At 41.8% G+C, this 25,395-nt stretch overlaps 4 protein-coding genes across 5 annotated transcripts; 3 read left to right on the plus strand and 1 right to left on the minus strand.

Annotated features, from left to right (window-relative positions):
• Positions 1-178: 178 nt before the first annotated feature.
• Positions 179-2,164, plus strand: LOC128253541 (protein mushroom body miniature). The gene is given in 3 exon segments (XM_052981998.1): positions 179-989; positions 992-1,312; positions 1,366-2,164. Coding segments are annotated over 3 exon segments (1,602 nt in total). The 5' UTR covers positions 179-260; the 3' UTR covers positions 1,918-2,164.
• A 245-nt stretch (positions 2,165-2,409) lies between these two features.
• Positions 2,410-25,037, plus strand: LOC128253535 (tRNA-dihydrouridine(16/17) synthase [NAD(P)(+)]-like). 2 transcript variants are annotated; one of them, XM_052981989.1, is made up of 5 exons: positions 2,410-2,547; positions 23,005-23,450; positions 23,514-23,958; positions 24,027-24,192; positions 24,487-25,036. In XM_052981989.1, exons 2-5 carry the CDS (start codon positions 23,024-23,026, stop codon positions 24,952-24,954), a joined length of 1,506 nt encoding a protein of 501 aa, XP_052837949.1. In that variant the 5' UTR covers positions 2,410-2,547; positions 23,005-23,023; the 3' UTR covers positions 24,955-25,036. The 2 variants fall into 2 exon arrangements, with proteins under 2 accessions (XP_052837949.1, XP_052837950.1); XM_052981990.1 differs by lacking the exon at positions 2,410-2,547 and adding an exon at positions 11,017-11,090 and having other exon boundaries at positions 24,487-25,037.
• LOC128253534 (uncharacterized) lies at positions 2,501-5,126 on the minus strand. Its single transcript, XM_052981988.1, has 3 exons — positions 4,767-5,126; positions 3,535-4,686; positions 2,501-3,470 (listed from the first exon to the last, which is right to left on the minus strand). The coding sequence occupies exons 1-3, from the start codon at positions 4,962-4,964 to the stop codon at positions 2,817-2,819; spliced, it is 2,004 nt and encodes a 667-aa protein (XP_052837948.1). The 5' UTR covers positions 4,965-5,126; the 3' UTR covers positions 2,501-2,816.
• LOC128253533 (uncharacterized) lies at positions 7,068-11,090 on the plus strand. Its single transcript, XM_052981986.1, has one exon. It carries the CDS (start codon positions 8,145-8,147, stop codon positions 11,061-11,063), a length of 2,919 nt encoding a protein of 972 aa, XP_052837946.1. The 5' UTR covers positions 7,068-8,144; the 3' UTR covers positions 11,064-11,090.
• Positions 25,038-25,395: the final 358 nt, after the last annotated feature.

Genomic DNA, 25,395 nt, shown 5'->3' on the forward strand with positions numbered 1-25,395 from the left:
ACAAACGAACAATTTATTAAAACTAAGCTTTATTTTATTTTTCCCCTTTATTTTTTTAGCTTGTGCAAATGTATTGCTTTAAATACTCATGTTGAGCTTAACTTTAGAAGTTTAGCTCAGTTAAAAAAAAATGAATAGCCAAATTTAGCTTGAAAGGAATCAAGCCGACGGCACTGCTGGCGATAAGTTTTTATCGATAACTCCTATCGGCTCAACACGTGCGCCGCGGCAAGCGGTTTATAAATATTACAAATTCCAGGATGCACAACGGCGGAGGCCATTCCGGCTGGAATAACTCGCAGCAGGAGCGAAACCACCACAATTCCAATTCAAGTTGGTCGAACAATGGACCCCCAAGTGGCCAAAACGGGAGCGCCTTCAACAAATTCAGGGATCCCCAACAGCAGCCGAATAACCAGCAGCAGTCAAACAAGAGAGGTGGCAGCAGACGGAGTAGGGGAGCTGGAAGAGGTGGTGGGGGTGGAGGAGGAGGCGGCGGCGGCGGCGGCGGCAGAAGAGGGAACCGCAACAGGGACTCCAATAGGCGTGGCCGCAACAACTCATGGCACAGCCGAGAACAGCATGTCAGCCCGGGCCAAAGTCACATGCTGTACTACGACAACGTTGGCGATTTCACCGACGACCCACCATTACCTACACATGCTTCCTCACCTGCTCCCTCTTCGCTGAGGCAGGAGAGCCTGCCACCTGCCACCATTGATGCTGCTGTGGCATCACCACCACCACCACCTGTTCCTGAGGTGGCTGTTCCGCCAGAAGAGCCCCCTGTTTCGCTGCTGAACATCAAAAGGGAGAAGGAAATGATAAGATCGGAGCCACAGCCAAAACCCTTTGTCAAGCCGGAACCCAAGTCTCCTAATAAGAAGAAAGAGAGCTCTTCCAGCTCGTCCAGCAGCTCGGAGGATGAGGAACTCGATCCCGAACCCGGCGAGGTGATGGGCAGCACCAAGTCCGCACTTGAGGCATCCTCATCCTCCCACAAAAGAAGGCCAGTAAACTGGCTGTGGTATCCACGCCCAAACTGAAGTCGGTAAAACCGGAATCGTCCAGCGGCTCCTCATCTTCGGACTCCGATGACGAAGAGAGTCGGCCGCAACGGGCAAAAAGTAAAAAAGCGCTGAAGAAAAACGAAAACGAGGAGGATGTGGTCTGCATTGGCTCTCAGGAGCGCCAGTTTATCATTACAGATGAGGAGGAGAGCAGCGAGCTGGAAGATAAAGGCGACAAGAAGGCGGGAAAGGGAAAAAACAAGGGTAAAACCGTCGATGTTTGCGGGATCTGCGATAAGAAGGTATGTATATCATAGGTATTCCATACAAGTATTAAAAATTGGTGTACTTTCAGGGCCACACCTCCTTTCAGTGCCAGATGATCTGCCGGAACTGCTCTGGTCGATATCACGGCCTCAAAAAGTGCCCAAATCCGCCCAACCTGAACATTGCCATGCAGTCATTCATGGAGTTCGCGATGCAGCAGATGACCGCCTTCCATGGCGAGCAACGATTCGCCTTTCCCGCTGGCACTGTGGCAGCTCCAGTTTCTGTGCCAGTTGCTCTTACTCCAGCCAAGGCCAAAAAGGACAAAAAACAGTCGGTCAAGAAGGCCAAGAAGACGCCACAAAAGAGGATGAAGCTCGAGCCGAGGGATGAAGAAGAGGAGGATGATGACGACGAAGACGAGGACAGTGCCACCGAAGCCAGCAGCGAGAGCGAGGAGTCCGAGTCCGAGTCCAGCGATGAGCCAGCACCCGTGTCCAAGCAGAAACGAAAACGCGCCGCGAAGGCCGCAGCTAGTTTACCTCCTCAAGTGTTTCCGTTTCCCCTTTTGGGCGCTGCCGGCGCCCCTTACAACTCTATGATGTATCCATATGGTCCGCCGTTCAGTTTTCCTAAATAGTTATCACCTAAGTTAGTTAGTAGCGGAATGTACAAGCATAATTTTGCCGTGTAGTTTAATGTGCTTACAAAATGTTAAATTGTATATCCCATAAAAGGCATTTCAAATCAAAGTGGTCAGATTGTAACGGTTTTCCAATTTTTTTTGTAAGGCTTTAAAGTTTTAAACAGTTTTCACAAAGTTTTTTAAGCAAGCGATTTCTTTAAAAATTGTGTCTTGCACACTCTTGTTTCTAATAGAAATTCAAGATCAAAATCCAATTAACCCTAAAAAGTTTTAAATATTGTTAAAAATTATAAACATTATTGGTTGCAAAAACAAATAAACCATAAGGCTTAAAACGCAACGAATAGTTATTTTTTGTTGAACCGATGAAAATATATTGAAATTTGATAATTCAAATCAAATATATGAAAAATTTAAATAATTTAAAATCGCATGCAACTATCGATAGACGGGTTATGTTTGTGTAGCCCTAGTTATCGATAACCGATACCGGTTGCATGTTTTGCCAGCTGTTGCTTCCACGCTTTTGGACCAAAATTAATTTTCTAGTGTTTACGAATGAATTTGGCACGGAAACTGATGAAAATAGTGAACATTTATTAACAGATTTGCACAGTTGCACGGGTGAGTGTTTGATTTTAATATTATACATTGATTTTATTTGTACCCACTTGAGAAACCACAAAAACATTGGGTTCTTAAATAGGGACTCACACAACATTACACATGTTAAAACAAGAAGTTATTAACTGTTGGCATTTGCAACGAAAACGAACGACGACTAATCACATAAATTTTGCCCCAGTGCCTTGAAACAGTATGCATACACGTGTAATTTATACAAATTATTTCCGCAAGACCGAGGAATCCACCCCCAACTGAAAATCAGGATTCTAGGGTATGCACAGGGCCAGGTTCTCGCGTTCCCGCTCCGTCCCGCAGGACACGGGGTGATTCTGGCCCCGGGGATCAATGCCCGGCTTGAGCATCGTCTGCTGCAGCTCCCAGATGATTTCGCAGGACAGAACGCTCACGGCCAGCTTCAGCACCGACTGGTAGTTGAGCGGATTGACCGCATAGCTTAGGATGCCCTGGGCTATCTGGTCGAACAGGTAGTTTCTGTCCAGCAGCAAGAGCTCTTCGCGTACCTCCATCATTCGGTTCTCAAAGTGGCACTGGATGGCGGCAAAGACCAGCTTGTCCAGACCCACCAGTAGATCGCGCTTGAACTTCACCAGATAGTGTTCGATGAACACGATCTGGTTGCGGTTCAGATGCGGCAAACGCACTTTGTCCTGGATCACCTGCTCTCCGATCTGACTGACCACCAATGAGGCCAAGGAGCCCGCCGGTGTGGCCCGACGCTCGCTGCAGCGCCGGACGTCCACGAACGGGTGAATCTCGTAGCTGCCCACGCCAATTGTGCTGGCCACGCCGCTGAAGGAGACGTGGGATACGCGCGAATGGTTCTTCTGTGGCTTGGCCATTGACGGCGGCACCTCCATGGCCTTGTGGTCCCTAGCAAAGCCGATGATCTGACAGGCTTTCTGCAGTGGAGGAAAATGGGAAACTCGTCAAAGAAGTCAAGAAGAACGACAGTCAACCACTTACATAGTGAACGTATTTCTTGGCATCGCACACAAAGTCCTTGATGCGTGACATCAGCACCTGCAGGGCGCACTCGTCCTCGCTGAGGTCCTCGTTGAAGCCAGCTATGATGTGGTCGAGTATGTACTGGGCCGCCTTGTAGATGGGATCATCTGGGGCGAAGCTGAGAGCGGTCTGTCCCTCCATGGCGATAGCTGCATTCAAGGCGTAGCACAGCTCGCTGTCCAATAAACCCTCGAAGGTGGCCTGGTACTCATCGCAGAAGGATGGTTTTCGCGCCTGAAGCGACGCCGACTTCTTCTTCTTGCGGCGCTTTTTCTTGGGCTGGCGTGCAACGACGGCTTGCTGAGCTCTGCTATTGATTTCATCCTGGATCCTCTGCCATTTCTCCCTGTACAGAGCCTTGTGCCTGTCGATGAACGCAACACGTTCCTTTTCCACTTCCTGCAGGAGGTAGTTAATCCTGCGCTGATTGGCAATGCGCTCATCCAATCGCTTTTTCCACGACTGAATCTGGTGCTCTGTGGTCTTCATCAGCCTTTGTTTCCGCAGCACTCGCATGTTCTTGTTGAACCGATCTTTTTTGAACTGGAAGAGCTTCTTCTGCTTGATCAGCAGCTTCCTCTTCAGATCCTGACACATGCTTATGTGGGCAGTAACGCGCATGTTTGTGAGCATCTTGCGGTGCTCCAGCAGCATGTTCTGCATGGTGGCCAGGTTCTCCAAACGTTTGAACTTCTCATAGGTGATGTTTAGCAAGTGGACCTTCCTCTCGTGGCGCTCCTCCTCCTGCTGCTGCTTCCTGGCCAGAACCTCCTCGGTGCACTGGTGTCGGGCGGCCAGATTCTGGTGATCCTTCTTCGTGATCGACTCCGCATTGGCGATCAGCATGCGATCGTATTGCTCCGACTCGCGTCGCTTGTAAGCCTGCAAAACATAGTACAGCTGCGATTTGTGCAGCTCCTGGCGATGCTGATTAAAGTCCTTTAGATTACAGATCACATCGTTGCCCTGTGTTATCTCGCCGTTTTCGCGCAAACGCTTCAGATTACGCTCGTTGGAGTAGAAGGTCTTCAGATTGGAGTCGTGCAGTGGATTGTATTCGGGAATGTGCTCGGTAACAGAGCACTCGAACTCCTGCTTACCGCTCTTGAACTGGAGTAAATATATAAATACTTTGTTAGGATTGGTTTCAATTCAAATTAATTTAATTATTTAAAACTGGAGTTACATACATCCTGTCCGATTTTGTTCTTCGAGAATATTACTTGGTTTCCGGGACACTTGAGCATGGGTAGTTTGCAGTTGAGGGGGATCAGCTCCCATCCTGGCAGACTGTTGATAGGCAGTCCGGTCTTGTAGGAGATCATCTTCAGCAGGGCCGGATTTCCGGACACCTTATTTCGGCGCGGCAGCGACAAAATATCGATCATCTTGCCGCTCTTAATTTACTTTACCCTAAAATATTCGTGTGTACAATCAACATTTATTCTCTGAGCGTTATGTGAAAACTAATTTTAAATGAGCTTCTAATTTTAAACTATAATCAACTGCCTACTCTTTTTTGCCTGTTTCCAACATTTTATCTGGGTCAATTCTGTTATCCTTATTTTGATGGTTCAGTGGATGTTCATCCCTAAATTGGTTAAAAGTGTTTTGGATGGTAGATAGGGTTCTGTTCTGTCGTTGCCTTCAGTTCTTCTTTCTTAATATAAATTTGGTTTACGCGTTTCTATACCGATGCCAAACAAAACATAACTTTGTCAGTAAGCTTCTAACAACATAGTTCAACACTATTCTGTTTCTCAATTCAAAATATTTAACTTGTTATTTTAGTAAAGTGGACATAAATCCGAAATCATATAAAATACAATATCAATATAATCGTGGTCTTAACAATTTGAACCAAGATTTAAATATCATTTAAACTTAAGCCCTGCCCACGGTCTAATGGCATCCACTACCCTTAATTCCGTCTGCTTATCGCATGCAAAATAAAATAAACTTTGTCCTTTCATTGATGACCCAAACGCATAATTTTGGTAGTTGTTTTTGAAATTTGCGTTTCGATTTTCTGAGGCCAAATCCCGGCCGTTGCTCTGGGGCTTACATAAATCCCCGCCTCACTATCCATCTCCATCTTTCGCTGTCTCCGTCTGGGCTTATTTTCCACCCGCTTTCTCCAGCGATGACCTCGTTTTTCGTCTTTGGAAAACTCTAGATTGCCGACATCTCGGGCATAAATATTTACCAATCGTTTGGTCAGGCGTCGGCATGTCTGCATTGGCTTTTCCTTGGAAAAGAAAACCCACTCTCGCCCTCTATCGTGTATCTTCCATGTAAATAAAATCACATCAAGTGCTGAAACGTACTTTCTGCAGCACGTGCTCCAAATATTCTCCCGAGTGTGCTTTCCATTTCATCTAACACCTACAGACTCCCCCTTTTCTTTCCGCCCCGAATGGTATAAATAAAAAATTGTGCTGGCAGAAAAAAAAAAGAAGAAACGAAAGGTGCGTGCTAATCTCCAACGGCCTTCTGTGCTCTCCTGTCCCATTTAACGTTATATAATAGTTACTTCCTGCTTTGATACGGGTCCCAAGAGATGGCAAATTTGGAAATCAAAAGTTTAGGCATGCCATCCTGGGCTCTAACTTTACCTATATAAATTATTTTGATTTTACAGGCCATATTTTTAATCTGAAATTATGTTCTAGATATTTCTTAGGTTTCTTCGGTTTGCTGATGTTTTCTTCCTATTTTGTTTTAAGCATCTTTTTATGTACAAATATATTTTGCATTTTAAAATTTAAAATTAATTTCTTAAGCCCTTATTTAAATTTTAATAGTTCGGAGTTCAATCACGGAGGGGTTGTTTTAGCAACTTCATAGGAAATTACAATAGCAAGGAAATTGTTTACAAAAAATGGTATCTACAAAACTGTTTACTCCCACCCTTTTTCGTACTCTTTATTTGACAAACGGTGCCGGCAAAACCACACACAGCTGTCTTAAGCTCCCTCTTTTACTCTCATCTGGCTTGTCTATTAGAAAATTGACGAGTGCCGCTTTCAACCGGAAAGCTTTCAGCCTTCACTCGCTGAAGCGAGACATTCAATCACTTACAATGGAGAGAGGCTTTCTCTCGTTGCTCTTTGCTGACGTTTGAGAGCGACTTCGAGCCGTGAGAGAAAACTTTCGTTTGGAACACTAGTTAACATCGTAGCAGACTTGCTGTTAGCCGTAAAAAAAAGAAAAATAGTTAACAGGTTTGGATGGACTAACACAATTTTTTTTAAACTTTTTTGTTGTGGTGAAGTGCTTAAAAAATAACAATTAAACCAAATTAAACATTTTTACCGCATCAAAACTTAAAACACAACAAGTTTTAAGCTATGTATATTTAATTATGTGACGAACTTAACACGTATATGAGATGTAATAAAAAAAAATTTTAATGATAAACTTAATACTCAGGGGACTTGAGACAATTTGATTTTTTAATGTCAATTTGTTTTTGGCTACAAGTCTTTTTTTCTGAGTGTTGCAGCACTGTTCGATTTACTCGAACGCCACGAGCTTTCAAGTTGGATACTTTGCGTGGAGTTGATTCGTATGGTCGCGTCGGTTGAAGGAGTCGGTTGTTCGTTTTGAAGCGCTGAAGTAGCGGTAATCGTGAGCACCGTCGCCTGTTTTACTGGAATTTTAACGCGCGATGCCTGTGCCCCTATGTGTGTGTGGCAGTCAAACAAATTGCAAAACGCAAAACGAAAAAGAAAATCCTAGAGCAGGAATCCCGCAAAAAAAAGGGGGTGGCGACCATCCTGCTTTTCTGCGCCCGCTGCCAGTGTAACCACCCCCTCACAGCAATAATAGCCACAAGGACTTAAAGATAAAAACGAAAAATAAAAATACGTTCACGTATGAACCGTTAACTGCGCCATTCAAAATTTTCAGCAACAACAAGAAACTAGCAAAGGCAAAACAATTATATTGTTTTTGTGAGCGAGAGAGAACACAAAGTCAACAACAAAATCGTTTTGAAAAAAAAAAACAAAAGTGAAGTTTTGTGGAGATATGAATAAAAATAAAAGTAATAGAGAAAGCCGAACAAGGCAGTAAAATGAAATGCCAGACGAAGTGAAGAGGACAACTCAGTAAGGAAGGACATTAAAATAAAGAAAACAAATATTAAATTGAACTAAAATATAAAGAGAAGAAACCGTATACACCGAATCAATAATAATTAATAAACAAGTGTAAGCATTTCATGAACTTTTTGTGGTGCAAACGGAAAGTTTATCAAAAGTACAAGTTTAATAATAAAACAACATTTAAATCTAAACATTTAAATGTAAAAATCAAAACTAAAGGGAAAGTTAAAAAAACCAAGCAAATTAACTTTAGAAACCTTATAACAGGAATCAAAAACCATAGAAGGATGCTGAAAAATCGATTGGGAATTATATGAAACCTTTTGTTCCGCTGGATTGCATCATTTGTCGAGGGCGAGGCTTTGCATTGAATGTAATGTACATCTGTCAAGCAAGACCTTTCATCACACATCACACATCATCATCATCCAAGCCATCTTCTCCAGATCTAACAACACAATGTCCACAAGAACAGCTGGGCTAAGACCTGGACCCAAAGGAGCCAACGGAGTCAGGACGGAGACGACGGATCACATCATAACCATTAGCACTGCCAGTCTGACGGACTCCTGCAACGGGGAGCCCGTTAAGGGAGTAGCTTCTCCGGTGGTCAGTAAGCCCCAGTCCATGGGAAGTGGAGTTCCTCTAGCCACCACAATTGTTCCCGGTGACCAAGTGAACCCAATTGAGCCAAGGAAGAAACAGCTTCACTTGTACCGGCTGTCGCAGCTGGTGAGCTACCAAAATAACATCGCTGATGTCCAGCATAGAAAGGGAAGACGCCTCCACGGACTGCAGCTGCCCCTGCATCCCCTCCAGCTCTTTGGCTGGCTGGTGCTTCTCCTTTTCGGAGTGGCCAGCTTTTGGGTGCTTATACCGGCCTTCCATGCGCGTATCCAGGGACCACTTTACGGTCTGATCACGGGCCTCTATCTGGTGCACATTGCCTCCCATTTGACGGCTTTGCTGACGGATCCGGCTGACAAGGAGCTGCGGCGAGTGCATCGCAACGATCGCATCGTCCCTGAATTCGACCGGACGAAGCACAGTCACGTGATCGAGAACGGCCGGTGCCATCTGTGCAACATCCGGACCTCCTCGAGCCGCACCAAGCACTGCTCGGTGTGCAACAAGTGCGTGGGCAAGTTCGATCACCACTGCAAGTGGCTGAACCACTGCATCGGGTCGCGTAACTATGTGGCCTTCCTGATGTGCGTAGTGAGTGCGGTGGTGGCCACCCTGGTCATCGTGGCCGCCGTGGTGGCCCAGATAGTCTTCTACTACGTCCAGCCGGAGTGGTTGAGCTTCTACTGGTGTCCTTCGGGGTCGAGCCACCAAATGGATGGCGGCGACTACGTAAACATCACTCTGAGCCTGGGCAACGGCACCATGATGCTAATGGAGCAGCAGCCGGCGGAGGAGGAAGAAAGTCAGGAAACAATTGATGAGGAGATGGCCAACCTGACAATATCCACGCTACCCACTCTCCTGGAGAACTTCACAGCCCTGATAGAAGCCAGCACAACTCAGCCTGGGATAAGCTTAATGAATCACACGGTCTCACAGTCTGTGGTGGTGGGAGGAATCGGAGTCAACGAAACTATTTATCTGCTCCTTTTGGGAGTACTGGGTCTGCTCGCCGCCGTGAGTGCGGGATTGCTGCTCCACTTGTGCTTTTTTCACATCTACATCTCATTTTTGGGACTAACCACCTATGAGTACATCAGAAACCATCGCCAGGCTCAGGAGGCCAAGGCCAAGCAGCTAGTGGAGGGAGCTCCCAAGAACGGTAGCGTACACTTCTCGGCTTCCCTGCCCGAGCCACAAAATCCGTCCAAGTCCCTGCCGACCACCCAGCTCTACTGCTGCTCCAGAGCCCCACATCCCAGTCAGCAGTCACAGGAGGCGGTGGGTCAAACAGACCAGTCCCTGAGATTGCATTGCTGTGCCAGTTCCCGGGAGTTTCACCAGAGCCGTCAGGCCATCTACGTTTGCTCCCTGCTGGAGGAGACAGTTCCACAAGTTCAAGTGGAGCAGGATACGCTCAGTAGCTTCCATTGCTGCTCAAGCTTCGCAGCGAGTTCCTTGCAGCGAAGGGTCAGCGTGGCGAAGGGATCTTTGATCTCGGCAGAACCCCGTCCCCAGAGACCAGCGACTTACCTCCAGTACACCGAACGGTGTACCCTCTGCACTTTCCGACTAAGAAGGGGCTCTGGGTCGGGTACGGGATCGTCAGGAGCTGTGAGCAGCGCCGGCGGAAGCAGCAGCACTCGCACCTTGACCAGCCAAACTGGGGGATCCTCCTCCTCGGCCACAGCAGCTGGAAACATCTCAAAGCACCAGCGTTGGCGAAGGAAATGGAACTGTTGCGCCTCGGTGCCAGATAGTCCCGATGTGCCCAACGATCTCCTAGCTGCCTTAACGTTTCGCGAACGCGAAGAAGCAGCCGCAGCAGCCAAACTGAATGCCCAAGAGCTGCCCATCCAATTTATACGCACCCTGAACGGCGGATTGGATCAGGAACTGCCTCTAAAGACAACCACAACAGCTACTCCCACGCCACCAAGAAGCTCCCGACTTCGACACATGCTGCGTTTGCTGGGACGCTATCGACGACCACGCTGTCGCCATGGGGCCCATCATGGAATCGCGGCCAAGGAGCATCAACATCAAAATCATGGTGGCTCCGCCATTAAGCAGAATCAGATACGTCCGCTGCAGCTGCAGTCAGCTCCACGTGGCTATGCCAACTCCACCGCGACGCCCACGCCGCCGGCCAGTTCGCCGAGCAGGAGTTCCCTGGAGAGCAGCGAGCTGAGCACCAGCACAAGTCCTTCGTGCGGCCACAAGGAGTTGATGCTGCTGCCCACATCCGTGATAAGGGACGACAGCGTGACCACATACACGCTGACCCTGCCGCCTGCCTTGCCACCGCCCACGAGGAGGAAAATGAACCAGACCACTCAGGAGATGGCGGAGTTGGCAGAGTCTCTGGGATTTGCCAGCAATCTGCAACACAATCAGCACAGCCAGACGAACAGCCGAACATTGCCCAGCTTGGGGAATGTCTACCGCCGCCAAAGGCGGAAGCACTTCTTGCGGACTCGCTCGCCCACTTTGTCGCCCATCCACGAGTCCGGCCTCTCGAATCCAACCTCGCCGCAGCCCCTGCGGCACCACCACCACCAGAACCTAGTCAACTCGAACTCCAATCCGGCCAAAACCACGTCCTCGCCTCTGCTTAACCGCAGTTCGGGATCTGGAAACTCTTCGGCGCTTCTGGTCCAAAATCTGTGCAGTTTGGCAGGGGAAACACTGAGGAAGACCGCATCCAACAGCTCCTTGCAGAGCCTCAGCTCCAATTCGAGCAGCACCTAGAAAGGATGGTTTCCGTTTAGTCGTTAGGTTAGTCTTAGCCTTAGCCGTAATCGCTTCTATTCCAAGCAGTTCTGTTTCGGAAATCAATTAATGCACTAATAATCATCGAAACTCATAACTAAAATCAATTAGGCACATGGAGGAGTAGCGAAAGTTCGCTTTGATGCGTCAAACTTAAATACCGTTTTTTCGGTCGGTGGTCCTTTGTCTGATTTGTGGATTGCATATCTGATTTTTTAAGCTTCTGGTAGAGAAAGATTCGAAAATTTGCTGAACCAGATAATTTTTGCTTTAAAGTTATTTGTTGAACTTTAAAGAACGTTTTCTTATTTTTTGTTAAGACAAAACTTTTTATCTACTTATTAATTATTTATTAATAGGTAATAAAAGATGTACACGTTTTCACAAAACAATTTTAAGCTAATCTTTTCTTATCTAAAAGTTCCAACAGCTTTTTCGTTTCTTTTATTCAAATAAGCTACACAAACAAGAAAGTTTTAGGTGCTTTGTGAAGATTTTATAAGTTCTCTTTGTTGCATCCGCAAAGGGTCTCATTAGTCCCTAACTACATCAATTGTTTTCCCTCCAACTAAACATGTCTTTGGCATCCATTGAATGACTTTGCAGTTGAATTGATAAAATATGCAACAGCATGTGTGAAAGAGTTAAAGTTGGGTGACTTTTCCCCTAGAGCTTACTCTTTTTGGCCGCACCCACCCTTTTGCTCTTTATCGATTTTTATTTTGAAAATGTGTAAGCACAGGCGTCGTGTGATTACGTATTGTATCTGCAGCTGAAGCTTCGGCTGTATCTGAATTCGTTTAGCCGTGCACTTGGCGTCATCCCGTAGCCAAAAGCCAACAAGGAGGGAAAAAAGAGCGAGGACACAACTGCAGCATGTTGCCAAATTGTTACGCAAATGTTTTCATTCGATTTAAACTCAAATGCAGAGGTAACCGTAAGCCCAACCAACTGCCGATGGCAATTGTCATGGGTTGTAAACCTGATTTTGACGACTGTCTCTGCGTCCATTAAATATGCCGAACCTGAATAATTAATGCGGCACAAGTCAGGAAAGGCAGACCTGCAAAACAGGGAAATGGAAATGCGTCAAAAGCGGGATTGGATTGAGTGAGTTCACATCCAATCCTCCTTAGTTGTCAGGCGGACAGCTATTGAGGATTCAACGGATAAAAATAATGGATAGGTACACGGATAGACCGTCACAACCACTACGCACATGACACTCCGGGTTTCAGGTGGTCCTTCTTGTGTTTCTCAAACTCCCCACACGGTCGGTGGTTCTTGTTATTGAATCTGACAGCGGGAGCGTCCATTTTTAACCGGTGGGAGGGCAGTGGTGTCAGATAGATGGATTGCTAGACAGAGAATCGCTTTCAGTGCGAAAAGTGTCCGTAGAGCTATTCGAGGTTGAGTGTGATCAGTTTTTCTTTCAGACACCATTCCGAATAGCCTCAGTCACTGAAGAGTTTGGGTTTTAATGTGTTTTTCATAAGGTAGCAAATCGAATATTCAAATATTTTATAAATATGTTTAACTTAAATCCCTACAATATACCCATTTACTCTTCGTACTATCTTATCTGAGTCTTAAAAACGATTTATTATATACCATGATAAATTTGTTGACAAAGTTAGGAAAGTTTTATGTTAACTTTTCTTTAAAAAGTTAAACAAGAATTAAAAATAAAGTCTACCTATTTATCTTATGACTGCAAAATTCCAAAGTTTAATCTAAATTTGTATAAAATATTCCTTTAACACAGTCTTATCGCTTTTAGTAGCCTTTTTGCCAACTTTCCAATTATTTAGTCACTCTGGCGACGGATTAAGGCCAAATTAAATGGCAAGCTAATTATAGAGACCTCATTCTTTTCCACACACGGCAAATCAACACGACTTGACTGTAAATATTGTTGTCCCACACGGCTATCCAATACACGAATGGGGTTAACAAGAGACGGCTGGCAGGCGGAAAAGCGGAGCGAACAGTGTCATTGAGCCCGTGTCTAAAAAGGCGCGACTTCGGCGGACTGACATGCTTTGAACTCAGTTCAGTTGCAGTGACAAGAGACAGACGCTTGGAAAATTACAGAAAATAACATAATGCAACGACTTATAAATGAATTTTCAATTCATTCTTGGCTGCACTGACAGCTGGAGCAACAATTTTCTTGCCTTTCCCCTCGTTTATTTCCGCAAGCCAAACTCGCTGCATACTTTTGAGGGCTCTTCTATGGCTCCGTGTATGTGTGGGTTGAGTCAAGATGTGTTTGCAATTGTGTGTGTATGAAATTGTTAAATTTGATGGGTCTTGGCGTTAACATTTAGAATTGCACCTGCTGTCTGGAGACACGGGCGCAGAAACCTTCATGCTTTATTACGTATCCGACATGTGCGCCACATATATTATGCTATGCGTGTTTTTGTTTTATAGCAGAGTCGGGGAACGGCCAATGTGACTTTTTCTAAGGGGATCTCAATGTATTTGGTTTCTTACTAAATTGTTGTGCTTTTTCCTTACACATTTTGATCGAAAGTATAACAAGATATTTAATTTTTTTGGTCTATGAATTTTTGATAAATTTGTTTTTTCTATGCTTTTCTTTTTAGACACTGTATCGCATAAAAGCTTACTGAAGCTTGAATTCAAAATAGCAAGCACTCTGTGGTCATCTTTTTGCTATGCTCCCCGCTTAAAAAAACGTTTGCTTTGGATTTATATTCCGGATTTTTTGCTTTCTGTTATCAGTCATGTATCATAAATTCATTCGGTTTTCTGACCATACAGTCAAACTTCAGAGGCGTCTGTCCATGTGCATGCACCTGAGCACCTGGAGACACCACCTGAAGGATCTTGATGATTTTCTCTTTACTTTTTGCTGTGCAGATGGATATAAAATGATAAAACCAACAAAAATACCAGACGGTGTGTGTGCGTATTTATTTGTATAAAAATATATTCGACTTTAATTGGATGTTCGTGTCATGTTCTCTTGCTCCTGTTTTTTTGGCCACTCCCCCAAAAAGGGGCTAGGAAAAAAGTGCCAGGCAACGCCCTCGACTTTCCTGTTTCATTCCCGCTTGTGGAGTTTGTTTACGAGACATAAAGCAAAAATATTCTTGGTAATATTGACTTTCCCTATGGTTACAAATGCAACTTTACTTTTGCTTCTGTTTTTGTTGTCATGAGCACTTGTTGTTTTTGTTGTCCTGGTTATTGCTTTGCATCAATTATAAAACATTTTCCTGTTGCCGTTTGAATATTTCTTTGACATGCAAGACGAAAATGTTTTACATTTTTGGCTGAGAGACAGAAAAACACGGCGAAAAATGCCTTAAAATAATATTTAACTTTTATACTTAAAGGAAATTATATACTAGGAGTGCTAGTGTAGAATATTTGAAATTCTTTCTTTTGTTAATCCTTTTCTATTCCACAAATATCGCCTACTAAATTTTATAAACTTTTGTTACTAATTTTTTCAGTGTGCTAGCAACGCCTTCTTTGAAATTTGTCTAATTTCTCAGGTTGCCTGTTTATATGGAAAAATGTTATGATTGATAGGCCCCAAATTGGGTGCGACGTCTCATCAGTCCAGTCAGTTGCCTTCTCGCCCTCCTCTATTTCGGGTTTGTTATTAACAATGGTTGTTAAGCTTACTCCAAATCCGACTCCACTTGGCCTCACCACCTACTTCTTTTATTTTGCCTTGCGCCTGCAATGACATTTTCAGTTGCTTTGCTTTTCCTTTTCCTCTTCGGTTGGTTCAACGAACTTCGGGCTCTCGGCTCTATTGTTAGATTCTCAGTCAAGTGGAATATTTAGAACATACAGACATAGGTGAATCCGACCGCCTCGCCCCATCTAATATTAAGTTTAATTTAGTTAATGACTTTCCAGATAGGCCCTTGAACTCAAGCTAAAACAAATGAACAAAGAAAACATAAGGAATATAAAAATGTGTATGAGACTGGAAAATTGGTGGTTTGAAAATGGAAAAATAATGTACGAAAACGAGTAAAAGATTGAAAAATAAAACAATAATTGTATTAATTTAGCCCAGCCAATTTTATGTAAAATTAGAAGCACAAATTATAAGCAAAATATATTTTGATAAAATTTCCAGCTAACAATGTCCATTATAAAACAAATCTAAATAAGCAAAGAAGCAAGATATTTATAAATATACGAATTGTCGCCAGATATTTTAATGAAATAAAAGAAAATACGAAAACGCAAATTAGTATGCTACAGAAACGAGTTGAAAAAATAAAAATGGATTAATCGAAAAAAAAATTAAGTTGATTGTGTTTTTGTTTTATATTTTGCAAGTGTTATATGTACACCGCTCTCTTAAAAGTTAACTGGCTTTAAAATCGCTCTTCAATAGTTTAAAAGAGAGGCAAACAAAAGTTCTACAGAAAGTTTACGTCAGCTATAAAACAATCATTGACCACCAGGTGGCAAAGAAGTGGGTCATTATTGCTCAGAAGACGCTTTTGACCCTCTTTCATTGTCATTTTAAATATTTACCAGGCCAGTGAAATGGAGAATAGTTTGTGGGGAGCTTTGGGATATTGCCACGGACGTGTAGACCATTTTATTCTCCGCAGTGGTTCCATTTGCAGAATTTACTTACCGAAGCAGTCATTTGGGACATGTTGATCATTTTATCCCCTTGTCCACCCTGCGTATGCGTAATTAAAAGGTGTCTGAAAGATATTTTCCGCATGTACGCATTTTTGTCGTTTATTTAAGCAAACCAAAGATTTGTTGTTTATTTTATAGCGAGCAATAATGATTAAAATTAAATTTTACTAAAGCAATTATTTTTGCGGTTTTTAAAATTGGGAACTTATAACTTTTTAAATCAGAATAGTTAAGTTTAATTAGACTCACTATGAACAATAAAAATATAAATTACGATGGTAACGGCAAGAGGTATGTATGTTTTATTTATGGCATTTATTTCTTTTCATAACTGTATTTCAATGAGAAAAAACTATATTTGCGTATTTTTCAATAAATGTTGGACAAATCCCAGCAACTTATCCAGCCAATAATCAATAACTAATTGGGACATCTGCCGAAAAATCATTAAAATTTCTTATTGTGTTTCCTTTATGGTTTCAGCCTTTCGGCTTGTTTATTTTATTATTTATGCAAATACTTGCACGTAAATTACCAAGTAAATTGTTTTTGTCATTTTATGTTTCCTGTTTGCCTTTTGTCTTGTCATGTGTTTGCCTCACCAAAACAAATCACACGCATGATGCACACTCACACACCCCCACACCCACGCACCGGCACACACACACTCGCACTTCCGCACGCCCACAGAAACACCTCACACCCACACAGACGCAGAGCTTAGCGCGTTGGCAATAAAATGTCGGGGATTTATGGGAACGTGTCATTTGACTTGTTTGTCTCCTACTCACTTTGCAACAGATAAACACAAGGAGTGTGTATTCGTGAGTGCCCAAGGATGTATCGTTTTGGGAGTGTCTAAGTGCTTGCCTGCGAGTGTGTACCTACAGCAGCGGTTGAAGTAGTAGTTCACTACCAAAAATTTTCTCACAAAGCCAAACACTTACTCAAATCGGTGTATATCGAACTCAAATTGGTTTTTGGGTTGTTCTGCGGTAACAGAATTGATCAAAATATGGAGGAGTTATTTATTTATTTCCTTGTTTCCATTGCTTTTATTCATTTGTTATACAAAAACTTGTTTTTGTATTGTTAATTGAGAAAGTATATCATATATAATTTCGTTTTTAAATAATAAATTTAACAGCTTTTAATCGATTTCGATAGAGCAACGCCTGTAAAGTGGGCAATATTTTATTTTCAACAAAACTCTAAATGCCCCTAAGAATATTAGTATAAAATCGCAAATTTTCTTTAAAATACTTACAAAAAATGTTGAGAGAAAAAATTGATTCTTTGTGAAGTCTTTAGATTATACTAATACCTTGTTGAAGAAAAAATATGTTAAAAATTCAAGTAAATGTTGTAATTTTTTTTCATACTTATTTTAAATCAAGTCCGCTTTTACTAAGCCTGACCCTTGGAAGATTATTATAATTTCAGTCAAAAGTTAAGAGGATATTGCTGACCATATAAAGTACTTCATCAGGAATATTAGCAGAATCGATTTCCAAATAGCTTCTAAGCTATGAGACGAAACGGGGCGTAACGAACGACAACATCATAAAGCTTTGGTTTTCCAAGGAAAACTTCCGTTTTCTTCTTCCCACTTTTAGTTTCTTGAATTCGTCGCACTGTCTGAAAGTCAATCAGTAAAATTCACGTTCAATTTGGCCATTTGGCCACAGTTGGTTTTATCACCGCCATCGTCATCGTCTGGGCATACAAATATAATTAAGCGCACAGGCACATAGTGGATCACACGCTTGCTTGGCCCATCCGCATCTTCCATGTGAAGTATATACATATACTGTATGCCATACAAGGCCAACTGGAACCCTTCATTACCGTCATTGCAGCGGGGCTCAAAGACTCTTCCTCATCCACAGTCTCAACTATGGTTCTCGTCTCAAGTTGCTTTACACAGAGATAAAAAAATAAAGAAGTTCTGACATGTAACTATAAACTTTTAAGATGGTAAAATAATTAAAAAATTCATATTTAATTCATTTAAAATGCTCTTTAAAATCCTCTTTTAAATTTAATTCTAATAGCAACATTTTTTTTTACTTAGAAAACGAAAATGTTTTACAACATATCCTTCCACTCCAGTTTATTTACGTCAGCTTTTAGCTTTTTTTTAATCATCAATAGCCTTCTATATTTTTTATGTTGTTATGTGTTATATTTAAAAAATTCTTAGCCTGACCTACTTAAGTTATTGTTGGCTAAGAAGTATAGTTCCCAATTTATTGATTTAGTTACGAATACGAGAATATTTTTCGTATTTTGAAAGCGTTTTTTCTGTGTAAGCTGGATCTCAATCAAGGCTGACAGGTAACAAGCAATCATTAGTCCTAATGAGCTGTGTGTAATAAAATTTCATCAAAAGTGTGCAAACAACATTAAAGAACGGGGGCCACTGAAGAAAGAGGATGCGCGCAAACGGAAGAACCCTCAATCCAAGACATAGGCGCCAGGATTAATTAATAAACCAATTTGGAAAGGTTACAGGTGAAAATGGAAAGTTTGAGCGCAAACAAAACAAAGAGCCCCTTGTAAGTACTTTCCAAAAGATGAGAGCTGCATTCATAGCTTGGCCAAATTTCAATTGTGTCAGCTGGCGAGGAAACGCCCAGTGGAAGACGCCAAATCGACGCCACATCTCTTCCAGTTTTTGCTCATGCCTCGTTTGGGGGCAAGCTGCCATCATAGTGTCCTTGAAAGGGGCACAATGCGGACTTGTTACGCGCTTCGCCCTTTTATTATGGTTTATTACGTCAGCAAATGGATTGTACATACAGCTCACATGGTTCGAGAAACAGGAGCATGCACTGCAAAATAATTATACTTTCTTCATATCTCAAGCCTTAAAAATTCCTTAGTCTATATTTCCTTTAATAAATCTGTTAGCATTGCAAACTAATTATACAAATCTTGGATACTAAGCCTTAAAAATGGCGTTGTAAGCAATACTTTAACTTTAACATTTTAAAATGGTTACTTATCTGGTGTTATACGCCACAAACTGATATGTATAATTGCCTAATTTACCTTTGTACCATTTTTTTTCCGTGCACCTATTAGTGTCTTTGACATTTTTCCCTGTGCATACAAACGAGGGCACAGAAATAAGAGGCGGGACGGCCAGCTGGTCCAAGTGCCCTGACTTTGACCCGCTTGCATAAGAAATGCCAATCGTTGCTGGGCGTAAATGCTTTTAAATCACGGGCAAACTAAAATTAGACTTAAAAGGGTAAATTTCCAAACGGTTTTTTAGTTTTTAGCCTAACTCGAAACGGAAAAATCGGAACTAGAACAAGTATTAATACTGGTAAATAATATTGCGTGTTTATTGATATTCTATCAAGAAAACTTTAATCACTTTGCAGACTTTATAGGCACACTCGCGGCCATTTGATAAGATTAATTGAAAACCACTTCGGGTACAACACAACGTTTAGAATGACTATTTTACTATTGTTGTAGCTGCTGCTGCTGTTATGAATGTTTTTTGTGTTTTTTTTTTTGGTTGTTTGTTTTGCAAGAGAGAGAATTTTATATTTCATTTTGATCGCCATCACGCCACGGGGAGCCGCCAGTTGCATGTTTAACGGTGTGGAGTTTTTTCGCTGGCCAAGCCTGCACTTTAACAGACCACAACAAACGGTTGCCCCAACCCATTTTTTCCTGGAACCCACTTACCATCCTTGACCACTTGAAATTTCATTGAACTTGCTGAGCAGAAGAAACAAAAGGAGAAAGGAATTTTACTTCGAAAAGCCGTAGCTTAAGTGCCCTTGAACATAAACTATATTCAGATATATACTATACCATTAACAGAGGATTATCTTCGTTTTATGCCAATTATTGAACAGAGAATTGCGAATTCGCTTTGAATTAATTTCCCAAATCATTTTTAACAAAGTTAATTATTGCTAGGGTTCTAGCAGCAGTAAGACTTTTTAACAGAAGGCAAGCGATTTGAATAAAATATGTAAAAACTGAAATATCTTTTCAACTAAGCACCTCAACAAAGGAATATTTCTAATATATCCTGCAAGAGGGTATGCAATTGCTTTTGTACAGTTTTTCCTCATTCTTTTATAAACCTTTCGCTGTGTGCGTAAGGGAAGGAAATTCATGGAAAACTTATGGGCGTGTGCGTGGGAATGAGGTCATATTTGGAGCTGGAGCTAGAGCTGGCACAGCCATTTCGATTGTGATTGCCTCCTCTATTCTTTGTAAATCTTATGGGAAAAAAACAGGGAAACTTTAAATAAGTTAATACGAACTAATTGTTTTTGTGTTTAAATAATAAAAGACTGACCAAGGTAAACACTTGATAAATACACTCTCCTGCCCCATTTCAATTTTGTCGGTAAAACCATTTGAAAATTGGAAAAGAATTACTCTGGGCCAATTTCCACCGCATGCGATGTGTGGTTTTGAGGGTTAAAGCGGTCTTCTAAGCTCCAGTGCCTCCCCCTTTGATTATTGCATGTCCAGTGAAAGCCGAAATCGCTGTGGCCATGCTCTTGCACTTGGTGCGGCTTAATTGGTGCGGAAATTATTAATTATCTCTTACCAGGCACCGCAGAAATCGAAAGCTTTGAAAGGCGATTGCCAGTGTCGGCTACAGACCGAAATACTCGAATTACTCGCAGGCAACATCGGCAGATGCGAAACAAAGTGCAATTGTCTGCGGTATACGCAATTGCACATTCTGCACAGTGGTTTTTGGTTTTTGGGCACTCTGCGGTTGCCCATCTGTATATGACTACTTGAAAGGAAATTATAAAACAGAGAATTCTGGGTGTAAGATTCTACAAGATACTAATTGTAGACAAGTTTCACTTTGGTTAAGAATTTGTTTTATAAAGTCGAGTTTCTTTAAAAGCTTTATATTTATGTTTATTTATGTTTATGAAATACTTGGATTTACTACGTTTTTTTACCAATGTAGAATATTTTAGGCTAACATTTGTGGTCTACTTAACATTTTGGCAAATAATAAAAATGGGATAGTAATTTTCGTTGCAATTTGTAAATCGCTTTATGTACAATCTGCCGACACTTACGGACTTGTTCATGTTCAGTTGGTTTTGTTCGCAAGGAAAGTTCTTAATTGTAAAATGCCCTGAGCCCCGGCTTCCCATTTTCTTCCAGCTTCTCGTAATCCCCATGGACGTCTTGGTTGTAACTTGGGCATAATTATGACAAAGCCAACAGCTGGCGGCCAGGCCCCTCTTTTTTTGGGGCCTGCACTTTATTTCGGTTCATTTCAGTTCTTATGCAATTTACGTTCCGAGGGGCGGAAAAGTTTCCCGGCCATTTAAACTTTAATTACTCACAGCCATTGGCTTCAAATGGTTCTGTGCATTGTCAGCGAAAAAAGTTAAGCAACAGGAAAGTCTGAAAAGTCCTGGATACCGAGTAAAATAATCCCGAGAAAGGAGCGATGGAAATCTCCCTTTGCCATTGATAAAATTGCATGCCATTTCCGGTCAGTAAACTTTCAATGTATAAACTTTTTTTCCAGCTTTTGTTTGTGTGCGAGTGTTTCCAAAGTAAATTTCGAATCGGGCAAAGTTATGCAAGTTGTTCTGCAAGTTGCCTACAGGTTACCTTGTTTTCGGGTGTGCAAATATGCAAGAGCGTTTGGTAACCATACGTCAGCTAGGTAAAGGCAATAAATCGAAAATAATTCGGAATATGTTGCTCTTCTTATATATATATATATATTAAATGACTATGATGTAATGAAAATCCAAAACTTCAAGACTTCATATCGTACTTATTTCAGGTTTAACTTTTAACTTTTCTTTGTCCCTTTGTGCAATGCCATCCTATCCAAAAAAGCATGTTGAAAAATTCGATAAGCTGCTGGAAAAAGGGTTTAAAGTTTAAAGTTTTGATTGCATGCACAACTTGAACAACTCAATTAGTGCACCATTGTTTTGCTTTGTGGCAGTTGTTGCTGTTTGGCTTTTCTCGTAATTGTTGCTGTGCATTGACGCAATTTCCACGCTTCTTTGACTGGGCCAAGCCCCGAAAACGAAAGCGGATTGCAGCAGAAAAAGTAAAAAATGGGCAGCTGAAGAAGATATTAAAGAAAAACGCCATTGAGGTAGTCATTGTAAATTAATTGGTATAATTGCCTTCGCAATCGCAGATGCAACAAAAGTGAAATTGAAAATAATAAGAAATACCTTACAATGAATAGAGAAGAACTCATCGTTATAAAGTCTAGTAATTAATAACCTTGACTAAAGTCATATTTTAGCTATAGGTTTTGTTAAATTGTATTAGAACGCTCACAAAAGAACATATATCTAAATTTTTACCAACCAAAAATAATAAAATTTAATATTTTTTAAGTTTTAATCTGCATTACTGCTCCCTTTAATTAAGGTATTAAAATTATACCTTTACCACACCCCTTTTTCCTTTAGCATTTGTCTTTTCTCGTGTGTAAAATTTTGTCAACAGCTCAATGTAAATTTGTTTGGCTTTTCCCAACTGTGCGTGGCTTTTTTCGCAGTCGCTCGGCCGCTCCCAGTCGTTGCTAATGTGTCGCTAATTAGATGGCTATGAAAATGCGTGGGTGCTTTGGGAAATTCATTCCCCTTTGTCAACCAGTTCGCATGATGGGTAATGTTTTAGGGCAAAGGAAAAGTAAAACCAACCGGGAAAATAGTAAATCGATTTTGGGCATTTCCAAGGTTTAAAATTAAAAATATGTAGCAATTTTTTTTTCTAATTTTTGGTTCGCATAGCTTTGTGTCATCAAAAAATATATAGAAATTTGAATTACCTTTTGTACCTCCTTATTTTTGGCATACCTATTAGGGTAAGCATATTTTCTTGGAAAACTATTGTAGATTTTAATTGGCAATTTCGGACGAAACATATTGTAAGTTTGCTCTTATTTGATTTAATGATTGACCAATTTTGGTAATGAAAATCATGCTCATATCTGACTTTTAAATTTTATAATTAAATCGGAAGACTGTTTTATTTAGCTGTCATTGAAAAATCAAAATTAATAGCAAATAACCAGGAAAACTTGACTTTTATTAGGGGACTTTCTTGAAAATACAATTTCCAAAACAAAAACATTTGAAGAAAATTTAGTAACCTATATATATATAGTAATTTATAATTATTGACAAGAATTTCCTAGAAAATACCTTAGCGAAGCCAACTATTACTATTATCATGTTGAATCCACAAATTAATATATTCCCTATCCTGTTCCTTTCAGAACAAAAAGTCAATTTGCCATGGTGAACGATGAAGATGTGCTGGCAGCAAAAACAACTTCCAAACTTAGTGGCTACGACTTCTACCGCCAAACCTTGGGATCTCCACGCTATGTTGTGGCACCAATGGTGGACCAAAGTGAGCTGGCTTGGCGGATGCTGTGCCGGCGATATGGCGCCGAACTCTGCTATTCGCCCATGTACCATGCGAACCTCTTTGCCACCGATCCCAAGTACCGCAAGGATGCTTTACAGACGTGTCCGGAGGACAGGCCCCTGATCATCCAGTTCTGCGGCAACGACGCCCAACAAATTCTGGAGGCCACACTTTTGGCCCAGGATCACTGCGATGCGGTGGACATTAATTTGGGTTGTCCGCAGGCCATCGCCAAGAGGGGTCACTACGGCTCCTTTTTGCAGGACGAGTGGGAACTGCTGACGGAGATTGGTAAGTGGATTCTTTCACTATTGAGTAATTTTTGTTAATGCCAACTCTTTTTCCAATTTTTAGTGAGCACATTGCACGCAAAGTTATCCATACCTGTGACGTGCAAGATTCGCATCTTCGAGGACCTCGATAAGACCATCAGATATGCCAAGATGCTGGAGGCTGCCGGTTGTCAGCTGCTCACAGTGCACGGGAGAACCAGGGAACAGAAGGGACCACTCACGGGCGTGGCCGATTGGAGCTACATAAAGGAAGTGCGGCAGCACATTAAGATCCCCATGTTTGCCAACGGAAACATTCTTGGTTTGGAGGATGTGCACCGCTGTTTAGCGGAAACGGGCGTCGATGGCGTGATGAGCGCCGAGGGTAATCTCCATAATCCGGCCATATTCCAGGGAGTCTCGCCACCCATCTGGCAAATGGCCACTGAATACTTAGAGCTAGTGTACCTGCATCCCTGTCCCAGCTCCTATATACGAGGACATCTCTTTAAGCTTTTCCACCATATGTAAAGTTCAATTAATCCCGAATTTAAAGACAATTACTCTATTAACTGACTTCGTCTCTCTCTTTTAGTATGAACATCCGACAGAACGCTGGACTTCGACAAAATCTGGCTACTGCCAATCAGCTAGTGCAATTTCAAACAGTCGTGCAAGAGATTCAAGCCAAATACGAACCCTTCCACAAGGGCGAAGTGCCTTATGAACCCGAAGAAATGGCTGCTGGATCAGAGGAAGATGTAAGTTTTCCCAAAGTCTTTAGTTTTTAATTTTCAGTTTTACTTTTCTTTCCCAATGTTTGGGTTCTATTTCTGTTATCTCGTCTTAATTACAGAATTCTCAAAATAGCTGCTAGAATTTACGCTTTTATTGTTTAACCAAATGTCTAAATTTATTTTGGGTTTGTTATTTGGTTATTTATCTCAAACTTAAAATTGGAACGGAAAAAAATTTGTCTAAATTTGCATTTGATTGCTATTTCCATAAGCTAATAAAACTACTATTATTTTAACGATATTCCTTACTTCCTGCAGAAACTACCACTAGCCCCCTGGCTGTGCCAACCCTATATTCGCGCCTCGCCCGAATCCCACCGCCAGAAGATCGCTGAAAAGGTGGCCGAGGCAGCGGATCCCAACAGAGCCAAGAGGCAGTACTTCGACAAAGACGGCAACGAGATATCCCGCAAGCGGATGAAGAAACTGCGCAGGCGCCAGCGGAGACCCGGCAAAACGGAGGCACAGATCCAGAATCGGCACGAGCGGCGACTGGAGTACTGCACGGAGTGCGCCAACCCCCAGGGATCAAAGTGCGAGTTCCGACTGTGCCGCGTCTGCTGCAAGGACAGGTGCTACAGCACCGATCGTGATTGTCCCGGCCACGGAATCCTGATCAAATCACGCAGGGCCAAGGCCAAGCAGTTCGAGGGAATCCACTACGTTTCTGAAAATCCAACTAGTGATCCCGCGAAAACTGCAGTCGATGCAGAGGATCCGCTTTGACATTAACTTTTCCTAGAGCTGTAACAAAGATAACACTTTTCTTTTGGTTACTATGACCCATAATAAACCTAGATACGGATTTAATACCTGCAATTTTAATCGGAATAGGGAAACAACTTAAAGTAATATATTTGCAATTTATAAATTTAATTTTAAATCCAATAAAATCCAAAAAAAAATCACTATGGGTAACGCAAATTTTGAGGTTGAAAACTTTAAAAGAGATTGAAAGATAAATATTCTTTAAATTTGTTTAGCCTTTGGAAGACAAGTTAAAAAAACGATTTGTTTTTATTTTATTATTACTATAAGTTGGAAAACTATTATTTTGACTGGAAAACCATGTTGGGAAACCATAATTATGGTAATATTTTATATGTAAACAAAATGTATCAGTAGAATAAGCCTAATTAGGTACATACCAAGTATCTAGATCTCTTC

This window comes from Drosophila gunungcola (assembly GCF_025200985.1).
Source record: "Drosophila gunungcola strain Sukarami chromosome 2L unlocalized genomic scaffold, Dgunungcola_SK_2 000052F, whole genome shotgun sequence".
NCBI lineage: Eukaryota > Metazoa > Arthropoda > Insecta > Diptera > Drosophilidae > Drosophila > Drosophila gunungcola.